Source organism: Amborella trichopoda, chromosome 3 (genome assembly GCF_054954075.1).
Source record: "Amborella trichopoda isolate Santa Cruz 75 chromosome 3, AtrichopodaSantaCruz75HAP2 v2.0, whole genome shotgun sequence".
NCBI lineage: Eukaryota > Viridiplantae > Streptophyta > Magnoliopsida > Amborellales > Amborellaceae > Amborella > Amborella trichopoda.
The window spans coordinates 55,337,175-55,361,989 of NC_142338.1; the positions used below are offsets into that span (position 1 = coordinate 55,337,175).

Consider the following 24,815-nt stretch of genomic DNA (forward strand, 5'->3'; position numbering starts at 1 on the left):
CTTTTACCCTTACAATACGAAAGGATGTCCCTACCCCTTGCCCTTCCATTTAAACTAAACCGCACCTGATAATTCGTAGTCCCCATATTCCATGGTCAAATGTAAGTAAGCCTATATGAAACAACTAATAATGTGCTTTGCAAATGAAATGCCACTTGTAGTCTCCATCTTCCATTGTCAAATGAAAGACGGTTAAGATGAATTGGCCCCTTACTTCCGCGAACAGCAATTGAGAAACATCTCACCTCCAACGTTCTTCACTCCAAAGAAACCACCGTGGAGGGTATAGATGTAGCATGTGTTTGTAGAGTGGTTTAGAGTAGGCTTTACATTGAATATAAACGCATGGGACTACACTGTACACTTATGCTAAAGGAACTTCCCCACACAATTATAGACATGAGAATCCTCCTACTCATATTATTCTCCAACTGCTCACACGAGTTGTTGTAGTCCTGTTTATGAAATATTACCCAACCTCTTTTCAGAAAAACCAAAAAAAAAATCCAACTAATCATGAGTCTACAAGCAAATATCAATATAAGAAGATCCACAATATAAACAGGAACAAGGCCCTTTGTTGATGACCACCTTATTTTAGCCATTTGGGGTAAATATTACAGAATCAAAGTTACTGGAAACAAGGTCCACATCATAAATAGTTTAGGACCATTACAGAATCAAAGTTACTAGAAACAAGATCCACAATATAGATATAGTTTAGGACCATATTTTTGGCAGTTGGGATTAATACATGAGAGAGAGAGAGAGAGAGAGAGAGAGAACGGGGGATCCCCAACTCAACACAGTTGTGAAACTTGATTCACTTCTCTCAAACATAAAAGCCAGCATCCTTGAAGATATATTTTAGATACAGAACCTAGCAATCACCGCCCATTTACAGCATCTCCAAAAACCCAAATCCCACAATTCTAACTTCAAGGGTCCTGCAAATCGAAACTCTTCAGATCTCCCCATCCTTTCAACTTGGGATAAAAAAGAAAAAAAAAAAAAGGTTCAACCTTGAAGCACCATAGAGATATCGTACCAAATCTAATTACGAGGAAACGCCACCAATTAGCCACCAAGAAGCCTTCTCAAGCCTGATTTCTGTTCAGCAGTTAGCCTGGAAGGAAACTTGACATCGAACCTGATCCTCAAATTTCCCTTCTGTCCAGGTTCCTTGGCAATAGGCATGCCTTCTTTGGGTATCACCATTTCATAACCAGGGCTTATGATATCTGTTATGGGTACGTTTAAATTCCTTCCGTCTAGAGTAGTCAGGTTAACAGTTGTTCCAGTTAGGGCTTCAACTAATGATATCTTTTGGTTAACCACGAGATCGTTTCCATCTCTTTTGAACACTTCATGGGGCTTCTCGTCAATCACAAAGACAACGTCAGCAGGGACCACGTTGGGCTGCTTGTGACCCTTCTCGGGGAAAATGATCTTTGTCCCTTTCTTCCATCCAGGCTTCACATCGATGGGCAGGATTTCCTCTACAGGAATCACTCTGATGAGAAGCAGAACAACAGCAGAAAAATCAGGATAGATGATGACATTCATATAGATGCTGTATTTACTAGAAAAGAAGTGCAAGTAATAGGGCTTCTAATTTATTGTAGACCATGCAAAAAAGATCAGATAAATCAAACACATTTTTACCACTTCAAAATTCAAGATAAAACATAATTTCAACCTCGCACCAGAATCAGATGAAGCACCGTAGATAACTAGGGAAATATATTACGAGCAAAATTATGTTAGTTAATATAGAGCACAGGCCAGAGACCTATTTCTACTAATAATACATACAAACGAATGAGCTGTAAGCAACATCGCAGCAAACTTTATGAAGCAACTATGCAGCAAGGATGATCTTTGCAAAACAATGACAGTCCAAACCTCCCACTATCATGGAAACTTGAGGACTTTATGGCACTACACAAATGCTGGATCTGGCGAGGCCTTTTTGTTCCTCAAAGGCTCAACTATGCAAAATATGGCCTGCATGTGAATTTGAGCATGATGTCCTTAATGTGTAAACAAAGAGGTGTATGACGAAAAACGCAGGTTTTTGGCTTTGTGCATAAATATATATAGATATCTAGACAAGAGACCGTTCAGTTACCTGGAGTTCTTTGGTGAATCCTTCTAAAGAGTGTTACTTTTCAGGTGAATCAAATGATATTCAAAGTGCGGTTCTTAAAAAGGGGATGTTGATTGCCTCTCAGAAAAAGTGAGGAGGAGGAAGAGGGGGAGGTTATTTGCGGTCTGTTGAATTTACATGAGGTTTCAGAAGCTTGTGGTTTGGTAATGGCAATGGGCATTACTCCTTAACATCATTTATCTAGTAAATGACAAGTAACACCTTAGCCTAAAAATTTACAAAATGGAGACCTGTCAAATGCTGCTTTACTCAATCCATACTCATTCAATGGCATTCGCAACTTACCAGAAAGAAAACATTTCCGCCAATAGATATGCTGATCTCATTTTTTTTAGTTCAGTGACGAAGATTGATGAATTGATAGCATGACCTAGATGAATAGATAATTTATTCATGAACACGATAGAAAATTGGATTTGGTAAAATCATGAACTAGGAAATTCTCTACATTTTCCCAACCTAGGTATAACTTATTTCAGGAAATTTATGGGAAATTATCATATTAAAGGTCTATAACAAATTTAATAAACTAAGAGTCTACAGGTATGGATGAACATAGATGTCCATTTTGCATGATTGGGAAAGGGATGTCGCACCAACATATGCATTCTTCAGGCTAGTAAAATTGACAAAGCAAAATAGAAGCTATGATTCCCCAACTCTTGCGTGTCTTGCAAGGAAATATAGAAGACGGTGGACAGTCTCCTATCAGACTTACATTTACCTACTTTAGCATGAGTTGACTCCAGTTTGTTGCTAAATACATTAAATATGGACATCATCGGCTCGAAGAGAAGGGATACTGGGTACAATGTTTAAACAAGTACTGTACATAGAGATAGAGTACCTCACAAGAATCTCTCACATCATTATCATCATCATCATCATCATCCAAGCATTATCCCAACCATTTGGGGTCAACTACACACATCTTGTTCTGCAATTCCACTCTATCAATGGCCACAAAGTTCCTAATAATGTTTGATTACAGGAGACAGCTGACTGAATGTCATCAGGTGGGCCACAAAAGATGGTGTGTCTTCAGAGACCAGCCAAATACCATGGTAGAGTCATTCAACGAAGAGGCACGACTACCTCCCTAGGCTCAACACACCAAGTTGCAAGGAGGATGACATCAGTACGATTATGGTTCAGGGGAGATCTCTTTTCACTTGGGAAACTCTTCTTTGACAATAGTTTTATTCCTCACACCACCATATTTATGGATGAGCAATGGGGTCAAACACTTTACGGCTAGAGCATCCATCAGTCATACCTCCCTATCTAGGAACTTTCCAACACCAAACTTGTCTATCCCCCAAATAAATAAAAGTAAAAGGCATCACGAAACCAGCTAAAATTCAAGTCATACACAACTCACTCAATTCCAGTAAATGACAACTGTTTTGACCACTAGCATTCTTTCTACTGGGTAGCAATAACCGCAATGAGATTTCGTCTGAGCTTAATTCCATCCAAGTGCTACCAGAGAAGCACTTGATACTAGTTCTTTGCTCATAAATGAGCTTCAAATTCACAATCTAAGGACTGGACAACTTTGTCCTTTGCCTTCATCAGATGATTCTCTCATTTGCGACTAAACATTCTAAAGGTCATTGCTTTATTATTCTAAACAATAGCGGGTGCTCTAATAAAAAAATTCAGCTAATTTTGTGTTGTTAATTATAATTTGGTCATCCTGAAATTCAACCAACAGTTATGAATGTCAACACTTACATATTAAACAGATTTACTAACAAATGGTTTACAATAACTCACTAACTGAGGTAAGGTTGGCCGATCTATTTCTTCTTAAGGAAATGGGCAAAAGAAGATAATCACATAGCACACAACTCAGCGAGCACTAAATTATACCAGGACAAATGCCAGGAAGATAACATCCTCAAGAAATGAGTCTCATAGGAGCATAACAGAAACAACAAGCATTCACTAGGTCAAATATATCTATCAACAGTCATCACCACTCACCAATTCAAAGAATTGCAAACAAAGGATTGAGGGTGAAAAACAATATATCTATTGGAAATGATTAGTTTCCCATTGAGTGTGCAAATAAACAAATGACATAGACCGCATATTCAAGTTAAACCACATTCAACTGCCCCAAAACAGAATTCATAGAATTTTCTCACACTTTATAATTTATCAGCAACTGACATCAACACATATATGAATTATGAAATAACCATAACCATCAAAGGAAATAGCTAAGAAAAAAAATAATGGAAAAGAAACCAAAATTATGAAACAAAAATGAATGTGCGAACAAAAAAAAAGTACGACAACTAACCTTTTCATCATAAAAGGGTCATACATACATACATACATACATACATACATACATATCTGTAAGGAACTAGAGGGATTTGAATGCTTACCCAGTGGCATCAGCAACATTTCTTGATATCTTCATCTTCCGAGTTGACCCTGTGTAAAGCTCCTCTAGACTACAAGGCAACTTGTTCTCAAGAGGTGGTGCTTTTCTTGGACCTGTAGGTCCACCCTCATTGGACGTTCTAAACATGTTTTCGCCATCAAAATCACTGAACATGCTCGCATCATGGAATCGAACAGATCTGCCACCACCTGGGCCTGCTGAATTGAACCCACCCACGGCAACAAATTGGCTCTGTCCAAAGAATTCAGCGAATATATCCTCTGCATTTCTAGAGTTGAAATGAAAGAACTTGGACCCACCTCCCCCATTTGCAAATGGAAAAGGACTACCTGAACCTGGTGGTGGAACTTGACCCTTCAATCCCTCTTCACCAAATTGATCATAGATCTGCCTCTTTTGGGGATCACTCAAAACCTGATAGAGAGAGAGAGCGAGAGGGTGAGAGGGCGAATTTAGTGATCAAATTTGGATAAAAAGAAAAACGGATTGAAAATAGAGCCTCCTCCAGGAAAGTAGATGGGTGAATGAACTGTTTCTTAAAATATTTTTCTCTCGTTTTGATAGTATTTTTTGTTTTTATAAAAATCATTATCTTACTAAATAACATGATAAGAAAATTCTATACGAGCCCATTAATTCTTGCAAATTATTTAAAATATTGTGGAGAAATTTAATAAAATTGTGAATGGAACGGACAAGAAAATCTTGAATTGAACCACCTATCAGCACAATTTCTTTTTCTTATTTTTGAGAAATAATGCAAGAGATTCAGAAAAGCCATAAGAAAGGGTTCATGCAGGAAATGAATCATATTACGCGCTTCTTTTTTTTTTTGGGCTGGGAAAAATGTGTAATATCAAGTAAACTGCCTCACAAAAGGCAAGATATGGAAGGGACATAAAAAACATGATCATGAACTAGGTAAACAATTTAATATGTCCACAAAATTGATATTTGCAATAAAATAAATAAATGAATCCGAATTTGTCGTCCTTAATACATGCATGGCACAAACTTAATACATGCGTGGCACAAACAACAATATATAGGATTTTTCGCTTCTAAAATATCAAAGCATTTCTAACAACGTTCAAATCTAGATTAAGAGAAGATCAATGCAAAATAAAATAATTTCCAAAAGGGAAAAATATGGAACCAAGCTTCTTCCAGCCAAAACTCAATCCACGGCAAATGGATCTGCAGAATTAATAAGAGATAGAACACATAATTTATAAATTAAATAGAAATAAGCACTCTCTAAGTGGATCAGTCAAACAAACAGTAATTCAAGAAGGGAAAAGAACCATGGAAAAATACATAGAAACCTAAATCCAGAAAAAGAGAGAGAACACTTACATCATAAGCCTCAGAGATCTGCTTAAATTTGGCCTCGGCTTCTTTCTTGCTGTTAGGGTTCTTATCAGGGTGCCATTTCATAGCCAATCGCCTGTAAGCCTTCTTTAGATCCTCATCTGTAGCATTTCTGCTCACCTTCAAAATGTTATAGTAATCCACACCCATTCCCCACCTTTTTCTCTCTGATAACGCTAGATATTCACGATGCACAAATTTCACCTGATATCAAATTCAACTCTCTGGCTCTAGGTTTTTATAAAACCCCAAACATTCAGAATGAATCTCTCTGATACGAATGATACCGAAAACACCTCGCTCTCCCTGTTTCAGATATACCCTAGAAAATTCAGGATGATTGGACACCAAAACAATTTCTTATTAACCGCCTGAAAGCTTGAAAAGCAGTAGTTACAGTCCGCGTGTAGAGACAAAAATCGCTTATATTAATTAGGAGTTTGAGGGAAACACGATTCGGCAAGAGGAGAGAGAGAGAGAGAGAGGCTTACGGAAGGTTCTCGTTGTCACTCGAAGCAAATGACCATTTCCCGATTTTTCTTGTCGGTTCTTTCTTAGGCGCGTATACTATGCTCCCTCGGAAGCATATGCTATACACTTACTCCCTCCAGCAAACGAGATTTTTCTATCTGAAATTTCGAGATCTTTGTCCAACATGTTATTATTTTCAAAGAAAAATTGGGGAAAGTGCAAAATTCCCTTTGACTCAACTCTCCTTACAACTTTCTCCCAAGTTTATTGCTAGTTTTACCCAAAAGTACTTTTATAGTTTATAGCAACTATCTTCCAAATGCAAAAAGTGATAGTTCTTTGGATCAAAATGCCCTCCTTTTAGTTGATTCGGCACTTATAAATGCGGTCCGGCAGATTGTTGCTGCGGTCCAGTAGTTACGATGCCTCCACTTGTAAATGCAGTTTGGCAAATTTTTGTTGCGGTCCTGCAGTTTTATTGCCCTGACACTATGATGCCTCAGATCGACATAAGTTGCATTAGTCCAGCAAATTGTTGCTGCGGTCCAGCAGTCGATGCGACATGGATTTCAGTACTATGTGCTGGACCGTCTTTAGTGATGGTGTGTCTATCGAAATGTGACACCTTCAACAAGATATTTTCATCCTCCAAATTATGACTCTTTAATTTGTTGCTGTGGTCCAGCAGTCAATGCGATATGGATTTCGATCCGGCATAACTATATGCTGGACCGTCTTTAGTGATGGCGTGTCTATCGAAATGTGACGCCTTCAACAAGATATTTTCATCTTCCAAATTATGACTCTTTAAATTGGGAGACTTTGTTATAAAAGTTACTTTTGGGGTAAATGTTACCCTAAAAAAATTGATTATTTGTAATTTTCCCGAAAAAGATTTAGATTTTGAGCTTTTTGAACATTACCACTCCCCTGATTCTCATGAAATTTTTGGATGTCATTTTCTTTAGGTAGATTGAGAGTGGGAGTCAATATCTTTTTTTTTTTTTGAGTTTGGTTGTGAGAGGTCACATCCCCAAATTTTGGGATTTAAAAGATGTGCTGCCCAATGCAAGGTTTGCTGAACGGAAAGCCGAACATTTGTATTTATTTGTAATTAGCAAATACGAAGACCATGTTTCGAGAAATGCACTGAAGGGCTTCCCCACTTGGGCCAGGGACCCTTCACCTTTTAAAGGTATAGGAACCATTTGGCTCATGAAAACTTCCTCTACAAATCCGAAACTATTATAAGACGAATTTAAAAGGAAAAAGTTTATATAAGGTTGCAACCTTAAAACGTAGAATTAGAGATGCTCCTCAAAAATCAATTGGAAAGGATTGTTTTAATGTTGAAAAACCTTCTCACTGATCATCTCGACATCGAGATTAATGAATATGAAAAAAAAATAAAAAATTTTTGAAATAGTGTATCTTGCAACACATTATCTAGACCGTCCATTTTCAAGATTTTCATATGTTTATAGATCTACTTGATTTTAGCTATTTTTGAAATTTAAAATTTTATAATTAGACATGAAAATAAATTTTCAAATAATTCTAAGAATTTTTTACATCAAAATTATATGTTATGATAAAATTTGGAAGTGTGCCTTCATTGCATTGTTTAAGGTTGCAACCTTATAGAAACCACACCCAATACGAATCAATTTAACTGCATTTTCTCCTTGAATCCATCATTTTGCATCTAAGATAATAGCATAAATTATCGTATTTATGATATTCCTTTTTTTTTTTGGGGGTTAAAATTGATAATTTATGAATTTAAGAAATAGTAATAACAATCTAAGTTTAAGGTAAACAATAATTTGTATTTAATGTTCAATATTTATTTTTTTTATATTCATGATTGGGGCGATCCAAAATTATTGACTTAGAAAAATTCTAAGGTCTCAAATCCATGGATTTTTTAATGGATACCTCACCTTGCACCCCAAAAATCCATCCTATACAACTCGTTAAAAATGCCATGGATGTTTTTATTTAGAGATTGTATATAACGAGACTATTTACTTTTGATACAAAGAGGTCACAATTACTTACAACCATCTGATGTGAAATTTGATAGTTTGGGTGTGTTACAAAGTTTGAGATAATTACTTTTGAAGTTTACGCTTGGTCAATGGAATAAATATAGCTATTTAATTTCACATTCAATAGTTAAAAAATCAATTGCAACCACCTTGTATTCAAGGTAAATAATCTCATTATATACTTTTCCTTGGTACAAGTTTATATACCTAAAAATAGAGCAAATGCAAAGTAGGAATTTCCACTCCTAGGTCTTATATAGCTAGATCCTCATAGACCTCCGATTTATAAAATACTAAGGATGCCCCTATTGTTTAGGATGGGCCAAACCTACCAAAGTACACCTTGCTTCCCATGGCAACTAGACTATACTCGGGGCCAGCTTGATCCTTACCGCTCTCGGGCCACGGACCAGAAAGTGAAAGGTTATAAAGTTTGGGGTACTTTCAAGCTTTAGGTTGTTTTGGAATTGGGCTGTATTGTATTTCTTGAGTTAGGCGTGGGAGGAAGAAATTCTATGGAGTTTTCAAGTTTTTTTAGTACTCGAGGGATATTTTGAAGGTTTTTGGAAGATGCAAGGGTAAATTAAATAGTATGAGAGACGTTTAAGGATAATTTAAAAAATTAACTATGTTTTGTCTCTTAAAATACAATTGTCTTTCGCTAATGTTGGCTCTTCATCGTAGTTCTCCCATCCTTGAAATGAGGTCATAATGGGTAAAAAACATGGGTGTATAACTAGAAATGAATGGATGGAAGATTAAAAATGAGGTGGATTGAGGGGAGTAATGAAAATGAACATTTTGGACCCTCAAACTTTGGAGTTTTTGATGATTTAGCCATGGGGAGGTTTCCCTCTTCATCCACCATCAAAACTCCTCAAACAACTCCTCAAACTAGAGTGCTTTTTTATCATTTAGCTCAAATTTCTTCCTTGAAATCCCCGAAAATTGCGCCACGATCACTTTGCAATAAATTTGAACGAAAACAACACTGAATTTGACGAGTCCTACCCCATTTTAATCTTGGCTTATTCCATGGCTCTTAATTACACCATTATTTACTTCTCCTCGACGATGAACCACCAAATTCCTGTAAAGGGTCTTGAGATCACCATTTAGCAAGATTTTCAGCTCAAAAGATTATTATTCAGCCGAGTTATGAACGTTTTATATCTTTTCATTTTTAGAAACTGTTGTGCCAAAATATTCAAACAACTTCTCCTTACAATTCTTCCATCTATTCGCTTTTAATCTTCAAATTGTTGTGTATTGATATGAGCGGTATTGAGTCGAAACATACCTACAAGGAGCTCAAACGTTGAGGCTCTAATACCAAGGATAAAAATCCAAGTTTAAAAAAAATTAAAGGAGAAAAAAAATAGTCCTAAAAATTCAAAAAACAAAACGCCAAAATTTACTTTGATTAACAATTGCACACGTCTATGAGACATCAAAGTTTCTCTTTCACCGATCAGAAAACCATCCTGCAAGTACGGAAAATACAACAGTTTTCAAGCTCTCTTTCAAACGCCATAAAACAAAGTTTCTCTCTCTTTATAATAACGACCCTAAGGGCTAAGAAAACCTCACCGTTCGCTCCATTCTCTCTCTCTCTCTCCAAAGCCTATCATAAAGAAAAAAATCCTAGAGACACCCAGGTGAGGCCCAATCTGTCTTTATCCCTTTTCAAATTTTCCTAGGATTTTTATCTCTCATAGGATTCAACTTCTCATAAAATAGGACACGTTTTTGCTTCAACCCAAACACACTAGTTTCCTAAAGCAATCCGGATTATAACTAATTCCACCAAAAAACCTATGAAAACCGATAAAATTAGGAAAAACTTCCCATGCTAATAGCAACATGATCTTACTGTACAACTAGCTGGATGCCTTATATAAGCCCCCCCCTTCTTGAAATGCCTTGAAAGGTGGGTATTATGGTCCTTTTTCCCTGTAATCGAGAGGTAAAATCATGAATAGGATATGGTATGAAAATGTTTTTACGCATATCATTGCAAATTTTATGGTCTACAAAGAAAAACGAGCGAACACGACCTATAGATAATTACCCAAAAAACAACACGACCCATAGATGACAGTATTTTAAAATCTCCAAAAGTAGGATACTATATAAGGTTTGTATCCACAATTATAGAAAGTTTAATCGCTTTTTGAGATATCTGTTGGGCTACAAAGTTATGTGAAATGTTTACTCTATTTGAGCCCAAGGTCGGCAGAGAAAACGACCCCAAAACAGCAACATTTTAATCTACCTTTAATGGATACATTAATAAGGATTATAGAAATCACAAATGCAATTCAAGCTCTTATTCTACCATTCAAAAGCTTTGAAAGGTGGTTTTTTACTGTGTTCCGTTCCATGTTTCGGTTATAATCATGATTGAAATATTGGAATTGAAGCGTAATTCCCAGGCATCTGATTCTGATTTGCCCAATCCCACTCAAGCAAATTCCGGGTCAAGCTACAATTAACAAATAAATAAGACTAAATTATCAAGAGAATCAGGGGCTTCCAAAACTCCTCAAATAAGAATCTCCCGTCTTCATATCCTCACCTGTCTCAGTTGATTCCAAGTCGGATTGCCGATTTTTTTGTCACCGGTCATAATCACATAAATGAAACAATACCATGTCAATCAAGCACAAAAGCATGTTACGTTGTTTTCAGATAAATCACTTGATCAAAAAGCACTAAATTAGCTTTTTTGAGCATTTCTTGGCCACTCACACCCAAACCAATATAACTACCGCTAAGCAAAAGCCGGACGGATTAAAAATAATGTTAACATGTTTGGGCTTTTTGAGAAACTTCTTGGGCTGGAACAGGGGACCTTCACGACCCAAACCTGCCACTACCACCAAACCGTTAAGTTTGTTTTCAGATGAAGTCTCCCTCTCAAACACGCACACAAAAAAGACATACACAACTGAAACAAAAAACAGTTACTTTTTAATGTTCCTGATGAATGATCGAACCTCAAATCTCCCAAGTTGTGCACTCTTCATGGTCTCTGAAATCTGCAGTGGAAACTGGAGAAATGTTATGAGAGAGCTCAAAAGCGAGAAGCAAGACACCAATCAATAACCTCACATAACATTAGATGTTGCTCACAACGCATTTTGAAGTGCTTACGCATGTGCTCTTCAGATCAAAAAAAAATACAATTGAATGCAGCAAAGTTCAATCACACAAACTACATAGAAGCAGAGGGCAAAGAACCATAAACATTAAGTTACAGAAAATTTTTACAGAGAAATGGCTACAAATTGGAACTAGCAAAGAATATAGAAATAGACTGACTCCTTCCACCTGACACCTTGTAATGCCCAGTTCAACCTCCAGAAAGAAAAAATTGACACAAACCCAGAAAATGATACATGCCCCAAATACTCAAAGACTACAACCTCATAATGCTCATCGCATATTGATCCAGAGACCAAAAATTATGGAAACCCCGAAAATCATACTCACCAAGCCATCAACAGGCGGAAATTAACAACAAGGTTACCACTCTGCCTTCTTAACCTTCCTTCTGAAGAAGCCCTGATATGGAACCCAGGTCTTAGACTCCAAAGTCATCTGTCATCTTCAAAGAACCATCCTTCATGAGGTTAACACTCAAGTTCTTGAACCTCTCTCTAGAATAGTGTCGAGAGGCCTTTCTCCAATCAGTCCCAGTCTTCATCATCGAAACAAACTCCTCATAACTTATACGATTGTCCTGAGCACAAAAAACGCAATTCAAAATTTGTAGTCATGAGAGACTATTTGTTTTGTTTTTTTTCAAAAGAAATGTGAGATTAATGCAATTAAATTAAGGTGTAGTAGAGGTGCTCACCTTATCAGTGTCAACCTCTCGCATGATATTGTTCAGGACTTCAGTGTCAGTTTGGCCTGATTCATCCATCAAGGCCTCTCGAAGCTCATCGATTTCAATGAAACCACTGCCATCTTTATCAAAGAACATGAATGCCCTACGGAAATGCTCGTCGTTCTCCATTCTTTGCAAATGAATCGTAACAGCAACAAATTCACCATAATCCAATGCGCCATTTCCATCAACATCAGCCTGAAAGCGAGTTTATCGAACACTACATCATTATCAAATGACATAAATCACACGCAATAAACAGAGCTCCTTCTACACACTATGTATATTTCAAAACAAGCGTACAAGTCTTTCATTGTCATAATTAATTGTAAAAATATAGTTTTTATCAGTAGCTAGTAGCTAGTTAAGAGTTTCATAAGAGCACAGTACAACTTTTTTTTTTAATATAGTTAAACAGACATATATTTGAGGTTCTTTAAAGTTAAATTAACATAGGACTACAATACCGCTTTTGCTTCATATTTTGAAAGACTTGAAGTGGAGGGACAAGGCCCCTCAACTATGACGACTTCTGGTCTTACTGAAGGTATGGTACTTTGACAAAGAAGAATGGACGAACAAGATTCATGTAGCAGACACTTTCTCAAAAAAAAAAAAAAAAAAAATCATGTTGAAGACCCCAAATAATTCGGATAAGGCTTAGATGATCATGACGATATCTATATCTATATCTATATATATATATATATATATGGAAAACGTTAATAAAACTAAGATGCACCTCAAAAATCCGATAGAAGAGAGTGTTTCAAAGTTTGAAAACCTTCCCGTTCATCATCTCAACCTCGAGATGCATGAATACAAAGAAAAAAAGAATTTTAAGTCTTGAAAATAGTGCATCTGGTAACAAGTTATCTAGATCGTTTATTTTCAAGATTTTCAAGTATTCATAGATTTACTCTATCTGCACCATTTTTGGAATTTAATTTCATGATTAGGGTTGGACATGGATTTCCAAACCATAGTAAGGTTTTTGACACCAGAATTACATCTTCCGGCAAAATTCTGAGGCGTGCCTTAGTTGTATAGTATAAGGTGGCACCTTACACAAACTTACATATATATATATATATATATATATATGGAAAAGGCTGGGGTTAGCCCACTAGCTCATATGAACATATGAGCCCAACGGCCTAGATTGAATCTGGGCCGATCTGACGATCACGGATGTCCGATAGTGTTTTATTTCCTATAAATCCAAATCACTTGAAATTTTAGACGTGTGTTCATAAAAAATAGGTGAATCTCCGAAAAATATTTTACATGAAATAAATTGACCAAAATATCCCCAGAAAAATTTCGGGGGGTATTTTGGTCATTTTTTTCACAAATAAATTTTTTTATATTTTTATTAGGTGCGCCTTGATGAGAAAAACACACTTAAAATTTCAAGTGATTTGGATTTGTAGAAAAATAAATAAAATTCAAATACTACCGGATATCCGTGATTGTCAGATCAGCCCAAATTCAATCAGGGTCGTTGGGCTCATATGTTCATATGAGCTAGTAGGCTAACCCCAGCTTTTTTCTATATATATATATATATATAAAGTCCATGGCATCACCCTCCTTTGAGTCATTCAGAAATAGTCATATGCAAGATCAATACCAGCATGCTCTACTCGGCGTACCAAACTTGGAGCTCCACCACCTCAAAAACTACTTTTGTGGTGTGGGAGGGACCTTAAAATTTGGAAATCATTCTCTCACCCCCCAAAAACAATTTCATGAAAAATAAAATGGACTTGGAGCACCACAATTTGTTCCAAATCCACCGTAATCCTATAACCAAATCTGGACTATCCATTCAATGGAGAGAGATCAAAGAGACTTGAATGTTTTTCGTGCTACAAACTGAATCAAAATATAGAGGAGACTTTTTTGTAAGAAGTTTGGAATTCTATTAGGTGCCTCCGTGCCTCCAAAGTAGTTTTTAAGATACACAAACCACCAAGTTTGGTGCATCTGGTGGAACAGGTTATCACTTCCCACTAAATATGTAGAAATAAACAGTTTGGCCGAAATATTGAAATCAGAAGTTTATTTAATTGGAGATCCCTGCCACATGTGATAAATAAGACAGCATAAAAAATTGTTTCACTCACTGCTTCCATTAACAGCTTCATCTCTGACTCAGCTAATTGGGAGCCAACTTTCTTAAGGCCAGCCTTCAGTTCCTCAAAGGTCACTTTTCCATTATTGTCAGTGTCCATCAGCTTAAACATGTCTCTGATAATTTCAACTTCCTCAACTGACAAGTGTTCTGCGATCACCTGTTACAAATGCTCAAACGAATCAGACATGCAGAAGGTACCAAATTCACAGATAAATACAAAACTTTCACATATAGAAACAACTTTTTAAGTGACAGAGACACTAACCCCTAAAGCTTTCTTTTTGAATCTATTCATCACAGAGAACTGTTTAAGCCTTGACCTCACAATATCACCAAGAGGAATATTTGGAGCTTTCTTTGCATTTGTTAACCATGGATGTTCTGGAAAAATGGAAGAAAACAAAAGGAGTTACCGAGTTAGATAATTGCCTCTGTGAAAGTGAGATAACAGCTAAATTGATTGGTGAGCCTGTGCTTGCTTACCAACTCCATTTCTTTCCCCAAAATAAACGAAAATTAAATAGCTCCTCTTAATATCATAAACAGATGAACTCAAGGCTGGTTATTGGTTGACCCATTTTTATATAACTAAAACATATCACCTTTACAGAATCCCAAAGTTAAATGGGAAAGGTCACGATATGATAAATCTAAATGGTATCCAAGAAGTTGAATCTAAAAGCAACCAAGAGATGAAAGAGTTAAAACTTAGAGAAATATATCCAAGATAGAACAGAGCACAGAATTATATCCGGATAATAATGCTTGTTTTTATGGTTGCTCCAGATAAAAATACTATCGCTCATATAAATAACCTTTTTTTGACCTCACACAGAAAAGCAAAGCTATGATTTCTTGTCACTAGTCAGTATGCTTGAGTCAAGGAACTAACAATATCAAAAAGTCTGATGTAGTTCTTAGTGATGAATAAGAACAGAAATCCTAACTGGAAGCATTCTCTTAAAAAAAGGTGCATCGCACCACAAATGGAATTATTTTGCAGATGAATACCCACCGACAAATCCAGGTTTACACAATTGGTCTCCATAAATTTAAGAAAGGAATGGGTACTAGCCATGCATTTGCTGAGACCATCATTGCTGGGATCACCCAAGTGGCGATTCCGCTCTAGAGCTCTAGGCAAGGAATTTTCAAGGAATCTTGATTTTAAATTTTGGGATCTCGATCCCCAATGTTAGGGAGCTCGTTCCCAACCTTAGAGACCAAGATAACGACCAAATGGATGATTATCTTTATTTATAGGAAGCTAGCAATGCAACTATACTTTTATATAGTTGTATTGCTTGTTGGCGATAAATAAAGAGATCCCTACTTTAAAGAGCATATATATAATCCTAAACGATATATAATATTTAAGGTTAGGAGCAACATCCCCAAAAGGTTGAGACTTGTGATCGATCCCTAGCATTTGGGGATCCTTGATATCTGCATTGTACAGACGGGGCTCTCAACCATTGGGCTCTTCTAGCCTTTCGCAATTCCCTGCTCCCAATCCCAACGACTATGGCTCAGACTATCATCCATAGCATTAATTAAAAACCACTGATCCAGATTGGAATAGCCCGATTTGTATTGGAATTGGTCGGTTCCCAGTACAGTTCCATCCTAGAACTAGGAATGGGCCAGATTTGCCAGAAGAAATTTCTAAAACACATACAAATTATATAAAGTTCACAAATAAGAGAAAGAAGTGGGTGGGGAGAGAGAGAGAGAGAGAGAGAGAGAGAGAGAGAGAGAGAGGGAAGAGGGGGGAGGGGGGAGGGGGGAGGGGGGAGGGGGGGGGGGGGGGGGGGGGGTGGAAGAGTAATGATAGCACAAGCTAAGAAACAGGAACCAGTTTCCTGCAATGAAAGAGGTCCGCATTGAAACTGCAAGAACGTTATCCTTCTGAAATAAAAACATATCATCTGATTTCAAATATGTGATAGATCAAATTTCCTTTCAATGTTCAAAAATAGTTGTCTGATTTCAAATATGTTATCTTTAACCTGTTTTTCATTTCATTGGACAGTTATGAGAAAGTGGGTTTATTACCGAACTTGCATGTTTTGACGGGCCATCCCATATTGCCACATGTATAATTCTTGACTCCCACGCCTCATAAACTTGCACATATTCCGTCACACAAGGGCAGAAGTTGGTTATAGAGAAGTGGGTACTTTGTTCAACTCCACATTTAGCAGGGTCACCCCATATTAGTTATTGGGTGGTCATAAGAAGATGGGCTTTATGACCAACTCCCATGTTTGCTAGGCTATGCCACATGTTGTACCTTTATTAGGAGTCTGTGTTTTCTTAACAAGGTTATCCCAATACTATTCATATGTGAATCAATAACCACCTGTTCATATCAAAATTAACCCTCGTGGCTTTTGACTGCAGGTAACGATATGCTAGATATAGGCCATCTCTATTAGTTATGTTTGAATGCATTCTAATATCAGCTTACTGTTCATGCATTTGCAATATTATGGCTGTAAAGCCCTTTATGCGCATGTGAATACATCCAACTTCCTAGGAAGGTGAATTTATATTCGGATCAATTTATTTCCACTTTTGACCGCTATTGGACAAGAAGTCACTCGATTGACCTCAGGAGGGTGATGGGGTGACCTATCTATTTTGGTTTTGTGCACAAACGTGATTTTGCATATGATAATATTCCGGCTGCAAAAGCATGGTAGGCCATCCGATGATAATCATAGTCTCCATGTACCAAAATATTCCACCGTGGTTTGGTAAGTTTGGTTTGCCAAACATGCACAGTCTTGAAGTCAATGTCACTTAGCCTATAAAGAATTGTCACGATTCAAAGTGACACAGGAGGGTGACTAAATACAATCATGAACCTACTCTATTTCTTATCGAACAGACATTGGTTTCTGGTGGAGTATACCCTTGAAGCTATATTGATGTAGGTGTTAAGATGCACCGACAACAGAGTCCTTCGTCTTGAAAGACAGTCCGCCTTTAAACCACGAGACCCTAGGTCTATTTGGAAGTTAGTGAATCCAGCTCAACATCTTGGATCGGCCTACGCTAGATTAAAAGAGGATACATAGATTTTCACCACAGCTGGTCCTTCCCAGGCTGTTAGTGTATAATCGGCCTGGATAAGAAGCATTCTAACCCCGATCTGATTTAGAAGTTACATCTGAACCCCCCGAACATTGGCTATGAACAGGCTCTTTCCCATGGTTAGTAGAGTCCACTACACTTGAGCTCCATAAGATTGTTTTTGCTCCGCTTGTCAGACGAATAGGACATATCACATGAGCCATACAAGCCATGTGTCACATAAGACATGAGACATAGAAGGTGTGAGTCACATAGGCCCTAAACCACAAGGGACATAGGCAATAAACGACACAAGCCATACAAAGCATAAGCCACCCAGGGCATGAGCCATACAAGGCATTAATCATCCAAGGAATGAACTACATCAGGCATATGTCACTTAAGTCACATGCTATACAGCTAATCAGCCATCCAGCTACTTCCTAAGGATGCAACCAGTTTCGTGAAAATGGGAGGAAGTACTTGGATACTGATCCTCGCCATCACTTTCAACCAGTGAAACAAATATTAATTGCAATTTGGAAAAACTCGTAGAGTCAACCCAGTTTGGCTAACAGCTGTGTTTTACTAATGCAGAACTCTTAACTCATTAATGCCTCAGTTCAGCACATGTTATAGTGTTTGTGAAATTAGCAACTAAATGGCAACTTCAATGCAGTAGTGTTGTGGTTTTGACTTGATGATGAACTGGGTTCCAAACACACCATGGAAACCAGTAGTTTTTAGTGCTTGTCAAAAAAAAAACATATACATATATATGGAAAACTCATCAGACTTTTGGCAAGCCAACTGTTCAACAAGGTGAGTCAACTCAGTTTTCAAAAGGGCCAAGTTGACCACCGAATTCAAGTTCTGCAAACTGCTTAGAACAAGTACCACTAAACTTGTTTGCAGTCCATTAGTAGACTAGCATACAGGCCTGAATTAGGGGTAAGTTGCAGCAAAAATTAGAATATGTCAAGTGGAGGGTAGGTGCTTAATGGAGTAAATTCGAATGCCAAAAAAAGAGAGGAGAGGGTGTCAGGAATGGGCAAACATTACCGTGTAATTATTTTGTACTAGTCTTGAAATGTGATCTTCCATACTCACAGTCATGCAAAGCCATGTAACTATAGCGATTTTACCGCTAGGATGATCTTATAAACATTGATCACCCCCTCCCCCCCCAAAAAAAAAAAAAAAAAAAAACAATCTGGTGGAGTCAGACTTTTCAATGACAGCTCCTACAATTGGTTCTTCTTATTTTACCATGAAAAGGTTCAAGAAAATTTAATTGTGTTAATCAAAAGGTTTTGTATTTCTCTTGACTGATGAAACTTCACAGTAATTAAAAGAGTTTCTCTTTTTCCTTTTAAGTATTTAATTTATGTTGTTAGAACAGATGGGGAGAAGAAAACTTACAACAAATCAACACTATTACAGTTATTAGTAGGTTCCCAACTATGCATGGTTAGGAGATGTGCAAGTACTTCAGGGATCTTTTTCTTCTTCTTCTTCTTCTTCTTTTTTCCCCAGAGCGAGGAACCTTTTTTTGTTCAACAACTATTGAACTCCTAGTTATTAAAGGGAAACTCATTAACAAGTTTGAAAAAGAAAATTGTAGAAGAATATAACCCATCAGAACTTACTAGAAGATAATACTGGCAATGGGACTGGAGTATAGGAATATGGATGACAGTGATTACAAAACGAGAGAGAATTAGTTCAACACCAAATTTTCTAAGGTGAGAAAAAGTTGTCATGAACACGTTTAACAGAGCTATCACTCAAGGAGGGTGGTTGCAGCCTTAGGTACTTTCATAGAATTCCAAATGCCTTGCCCAAAGTGATATACAGATATTATGGTGGATGACAAAGGGTATACAAGGAAAATCTCAAGGAGGAAGCTTAACTACTTTGAAGGTTATCTTTGGAAACCATCACACTCGGGACAGATTGTGATTCTCTAGGTTCCAAGACGTCAGGTGAGTGATTGAAAAGGGAGTTGAACCAGATGATATTAGCAAAGCAATTTTCAATTAAAAGAAGAACCATTCAAAATAAATAAATAAAAAAACCTATGGCTTTCTAGCATCTCGTTTCTAATTTTCTTTTCTAGGTTGTTACTTTTTATCTGTTTTTGTAAACAGTGCGGATAACGCTACCTTTATCTCCCTGACGAATAGAAGGGAGATCATGGAAGACATTGATGAAATGAGCCTTTCACCCTATTAACTGGTCAATGTAGCTTTGTCAGATGTCATCAGATATTGGATGGGATACGCATGGCCCAAACGCTTGATTAGGTATTGCACAGTGGGTAGCTCAGCAGCATACAAACAATTGACCTGGAAAAGGCCTGGAACTACATCGATAGGAATTTCGTGGATATAAACAGACTGTCAATGAGAACTTCTGCCTTCACAGCAAGTTCTCCATAATGATTAATGGAACTCCCAAAGGATTTTGAAGAGTTAAAGGGCTCCATGGAAAGGAGACCATTATTTCTTTGTTGCATATCTATTGCAGTGAAATACTGAAATCAATAATCAGAATCTTGATAGACACAGATAGCTGTATATATTGAAGACCCCATACATCGCTATGGCATGCAAAGGTATCGTACATTTTTCCATGCATTCTATTATCATTGAAATTGGTTCATGAGCAGAAGCATTTATCATTATGCTTTTGTTAAGGTCATTTTCAACACATATAGAGACATAAAGGTCAACCTATAAAATACCAAAGTGATGAGGTTCAACACAAAGGCATGAGGTATAGTGAAGACAGAGCAAGTCCCACGAGTCTGCCACATTTCATGATACATAATCTACAGTAAGAAAACTAGTTGCTAGTACTTTATGAACCCATCACAGAAGACAAATCTCTTGAGGAAAAAGTATAATCACTTTATTGAAGCCATGTTATTAGATTTTCTTATTCATTAACCTAGATTTCAATATGCCAATATTGGTGGTCCAAAGAATGGGCAAGCTTCAGAGGATTTTCCTCTGGAGCCGAGCCAGCAAAAGCAATCATATACACCTTGTGATGTGAAAAGAACCACACAAACTTGAACAAAGGATTTACAAGACTTGGCAAAGTTAAATGAAAATTCAAATGTCTTAATTTGAATGCGCTGTGGATTAAAAATGGTATAAGAAAGTAAGAGAGACATCTTAGGTCGAGTGAAGCAACGAACACTTGCTTCACTGCTGATCAACAGCGGTGAATATACAAGTTTTGCTAATATCAGTCAATCAAGATCTTGCATGCTAATTGACAAGTTGAAATGATTCGAGCAAAAAGGGAAGCTGACATACAGTAGTGAAAATCACAAGAAGGTGACAGATGAGCCATTCAGGAGCTTCAATCAGTCAAATTGTGAATACTGAATATCATCTACAAAGTCTAACAATAAGATATGTTTTTGTTATTTTAGAATTAGAAACATACCAAGAACCTGTTGAGCACTGAGGCGACGCCTTGGATCAGATTCTAGCATCTGGCGTACAAGGCTCTTTGCACTATCAGAAACTTTTGGCCAAGGATCTCTTTTAAAATCGATGACAACACGAAGAATAGCTTGAGCAACACCTTGCTCAGTCTCTGTAAATGAAGTACTAGAGATATCACAATTATGTATATGCAAATGTTAAAAAAAAAAAAAAAAAATTAATAATGCATGTTCACACTAACCAGTACTCTTTTTTTTCCCACCTTATATTTAGACGGGAACCAAAATATGCAGTATGGATTTTTTTTGTTGTGTTTGTATAAAATTGAAATATCCAGCAAGGTTAAGGTATGCATGGGTTTCAACCAAATCATGAAAACAATAGCTCCAAAAACCAGAAGCAAATCACAACAAACTAATCCAATGCCACTAGAAAAATCCAATCACCAGCAAAAGACAGAGAAATAAGCAAATTTTCTTTTTTATGAACAAAAAACAGAAGATATGTTACCAGCCCAAAATGGAGGCACCCCACAAAGCAAGATATAAAGGATTACTCCAGCACTCCATACATCCACCTCAGGTCCATAATTCCGCTTCAGCACTTCTGGTGCCATATAGTAAGGGCTTCCTACTATCTCTGAGAACCGTTCACCTGAAAAACATAAAATAAGAACCATAAAAAAGGAGCTAGGCAGCCAATAGCTACTATTGACGGTGAACCATGCATCTCACATATTGACCAAAAGTTACATTGTCATATACTGCTGAGTATGAGGGACGCCAGGAAAGCTACGCTATAAGGGCACAAAATTCAAAGTGAAATAAATTCCTTGCAAAACCAGTCATAGCTACAACAAATTGCATGGTATGGTCTAAACAGTATGAGCATACAACAACTAATCTAGCTTCTCATTGTAATATGAACTTCTAGTAAGACTCAAACAAACAAATAAATATATACAATGTACATATATGAACCTGTGGTTCCATAGAGATAATCACAATGAGATTCTTATGAACCCACATTTCAGGCCAAATGATATTTAACAAAAACTGAAAATTGAGATGAACAGAGAAAACTCCAGCAGCTCAACAGCCATCAAAAGGATTGGCCACTAAAAAAAACAGTAAAAGGACATAAAGGGCTTACTACCTGGCCTGAAAAACACAGAGAGCCCAAAATCAATGGCCTTCAAAGGAGCATTCTCCTTCTTGTTCGCATAGAGAAAGTTTTCTGGCTTCAGATCTCTGTGCATAACGCCATTCTTATGGCACATCTATACAATCACAACCCATCGGAACAACTTAAAAGGCCAGGAAATCCAAAATAATAAACACAAAAAATACAAATGTATAGAGATCATCTGACAACAACACCACGAATTCCAGGTCATCCTGAAAGATATGTACATTGAAAAGATAAATCAGATAGCTATGTGAAAGTGAGGAACTCTCTCTCTCACTGTGTGTAAGAAAGAGAGAGAGAATCAACTGAACAATTATATGGGTCAATAAAATTTCAGCCTGTATATGAGGGTAAGCAGTATTGGCGTTTTTAAGACAGAGAGAAAGTGCGTGTGATTGGGATTTCCACGTATGAACTCCACCATTTTGTGGTTGTGCTCAATCGTGAGGGTAAGATAATGGTGATCTTTCTAAGACGGGGGAGAGAGAGTGTGTATATCTTTGTGATTTCCATTTACGAACAGGATCATAATGAGGGCACATTAAAAATGAGCCTATATGCAAGAGTTAACGAGTTGGTGTGCATTTGTTAGTGTAACTGAGTATTTGTTATAGAGGGGATAGGCGCACAGAGAGAGAGAGAGAGAGAGAGAGAGAGAGAGAGAGAGAGAGAGAGAGAGGGAGGGAGGGAGGGAGGGAGAGAGAGAGACCTGTATAACCTCCACAATGGTTCTCGTCACATTGGCAGCGGCTCTCTCTGAATAATGACCACGAGCGACAATCCTATCAAACAACTCCCCACCTTCACAAAGCTCCATCACAAGGTGCACAGCCTCTGAATCTTCATAAGCAGCCTTCAACCTCACCACATTAGGGTGCTCTGGTAAACTACTCATAATGGCCACCTCTCTCCTAACATCCTCAACATCAACAGCTGTTCTCAGCTTCCTCTTCGATATAGATTTACAGGCTAAAGCTTCTCTCGTTTCCTTATCAGTACAAAGATAGGTGACCCCAAATTCTCCACGCCCTAATTCTCGCCCCAAAATATACTTATCTGTGATGTTACAGCAACCAACTGCTGCTTCTTCCTTGAGAACTCGAAGCCTTGGAGTTCCACATGGATCAAGGCCTAAGTCCTCTGCGAAAGGGTTTGGCCTTTTCTCCTTGTTCCGATGTTTCCTTCGCCTGCTTGATGTAGAGGAGGAGGAGGAATTGCCAACCTTAACACAGCAGTTCCCCATCAAAACCCTAATTCCACACCATGTATGCTCTGAAAACCTCTTTTTTCAATCTAGAAAACTCTAGAACCAGGGCACTGGTGTATAGGATTGGTTGTTTGCGTCCCAAAATCCCTAAAACCTAATGTTAGTGCTAATTCTTCCGATTCCCTTATAATATTACCTTCTAGGCGACATGACTGCAATCGTTCCTAAATCCTTAACCATGATTTCAATCCGGGCTCGACATGAATGCAACTACCACCATTCCTCTAATGCAGTAAAAAGTTCTGAATATTTGAAACCTAACCCTAGGGTGCATTACTCTTCTTCAAGCCCCCAAAGTCCAAAAAACTTACATCACAAGCTCTGTAAAATCTCTGAAAAACCAGAGCTTAACCCTATAGCACCATGACTGCATCAGTTCCTAGCTAGAATCTTGATACTAGAGCTCCATGACTGCAACTTTGGCTGCAATTGTAACCCTAACCCTGAGTCAACCATAGCCTAGAGCGGTAAAGGATGATGAATGATCTCTTGTTTCTTCTTCCTTCTTTTTTTTCCTCGTTGATGTTTTCCTCGCTCTCTTACGCGCAAACGTGGACATGGCAGAAGAAGCAGGGGAAGGTGGGGAAGAAAAATGATGACGGTCACTTCGCGGAAATTATTAGTTTACTCTAAACGCTAAAGTCTAAACTGTGAAGACTGATTATAACCCTATCAAAACTGACAATGGCGTTTGCCATATAGAAAAATTGTGATGCAGGTCCAAAGCCGAATGGGTGGTACATTTAAAAACAATTGAAACTAATTGTTCGAATATTTTTTTAATTTAATTATTTTTTGTAGTGTTCAAAATTTATTTATTTTTTCATATTCATGATCTCTATGTTGGAGAATACATGTCCTTAAAAATTTAGTCCAAAAATCCATCTCAATAATGGATTTTTAAGAGGTGACTCATTTCTACATGAACTCATAGAAACCGTGTCTTTTATTATATATTATAAAAAAAAATTTGTTTTTTATTAAAAATAAAAATAAAACACCTTTTATATTAAAGAGACCTTTAACGGGTTAGGGCATGGAGCTCACAATCTCCCCATCAAGTCAAGTTTGTATAAAGACGTACGTTCAAATTTTATCATAAATATAATTTTAGTGTCGATTTTTTTTTGGATGGCTTGATAATCTATTTTCATCTTTAATTATAAATTTTAAAATTCCAAAAATGGTTCAAATCAAGTAGATTTACAAACACTTGAAAGTTAACCGTCCATATAATATGTTGCAATATACACTATTTTTAGGACTCCAAATCGTATTTTCCTTTTCATATTCATACATCTCGA

At 37.2% G+C, this 24,815-nt stretch overlaps 2 protein-coding genes across 15 annotated transcripts; both read right to left on the reverse strand.

The window, feature by feature from the left end:
* Window positions 1-558: 558 nt before the first annotated feature.
* Window positions 559-6,293, reverse strand: LOC18429450 (uncharacterized). Of its 2 annotated transcripts, XM_011623280.3 has the most exons (4): window positions 5,946-6,293; window positions 4,570-5,003; window positions 1,049-1,513; window positions 559-947 (listed from the first exon to the last, which is right to left on the reverse strand). In XM_011623280.3, exons 1-3 carry the CDS (start codon window positions 6,108-6,110, stop codon window positions 1,078-1,080), a joined length of 1,035 nt encoding a protein of 344 aa, XP_011621582.1. In that variant the 5' UTR covers window positions 6,111-6,293; the 3' UTR covers window positions 559-947; window positions 1,049-1,077. The 2 variants fall into 2 exon arrangements, with proteins under 2 accessions (XP_011621582.1, XP_006838799.1); XM_006838736.4 differs by having other exon boundaries at window positions 559-1,513.
* A 4,495-nt stretch (window positions 6,294-10,788) lies between these two features.
* LOC18429451 (calcium-dependent protein kinase 10) lies at window positions 10,789-24,014 on the reverse strand. Of its 13 annotated transcripts, none has more exons than XR_002280124.2 (11): window positions 22,954-24,014; window positions 22,212-22,335; window positions 21,567-21,710; window positions 21,055-21,207; window positions 14,783-14,898; window positions 14,507-14,674; window positions 12,345-12,575; window positions 11,978-12,227; window positions 11,482-11,523; window positions 11,061-11,351; window positions 10,789-10,967 (listed from the first exon to the last, which is right to left on the reverse strand). XR_002280124.2 is itself a non-coding variant. In XM_011623281.3 (8 exons), the coding sequence occupies exons 1-8, from the start codon at window positions 23,485-23,487 to the stop codon at window positions 12,069-12,071; spliced, it is 1,629 nt and encodes a 542-aa protein (XP_011621583.1). In that variant the 5' UTR covers window positions 23,488-24,014; the 3' UTR covers window positions 11,707-12,068. The 13 variants fall into 13 exon arrangements, 1 of the variants encoding a protein (XP_011621583.1); XR_016051780.1 differs by having other exon boundaries at window positions 11,453-11,523; XR_016051781.1 differs by having other exon boundaries at window positions 11,061-11,357; window positions 11,453-11,523.
* Window positions 24,015-24,815: the final 801 nt, after the last annotated feature.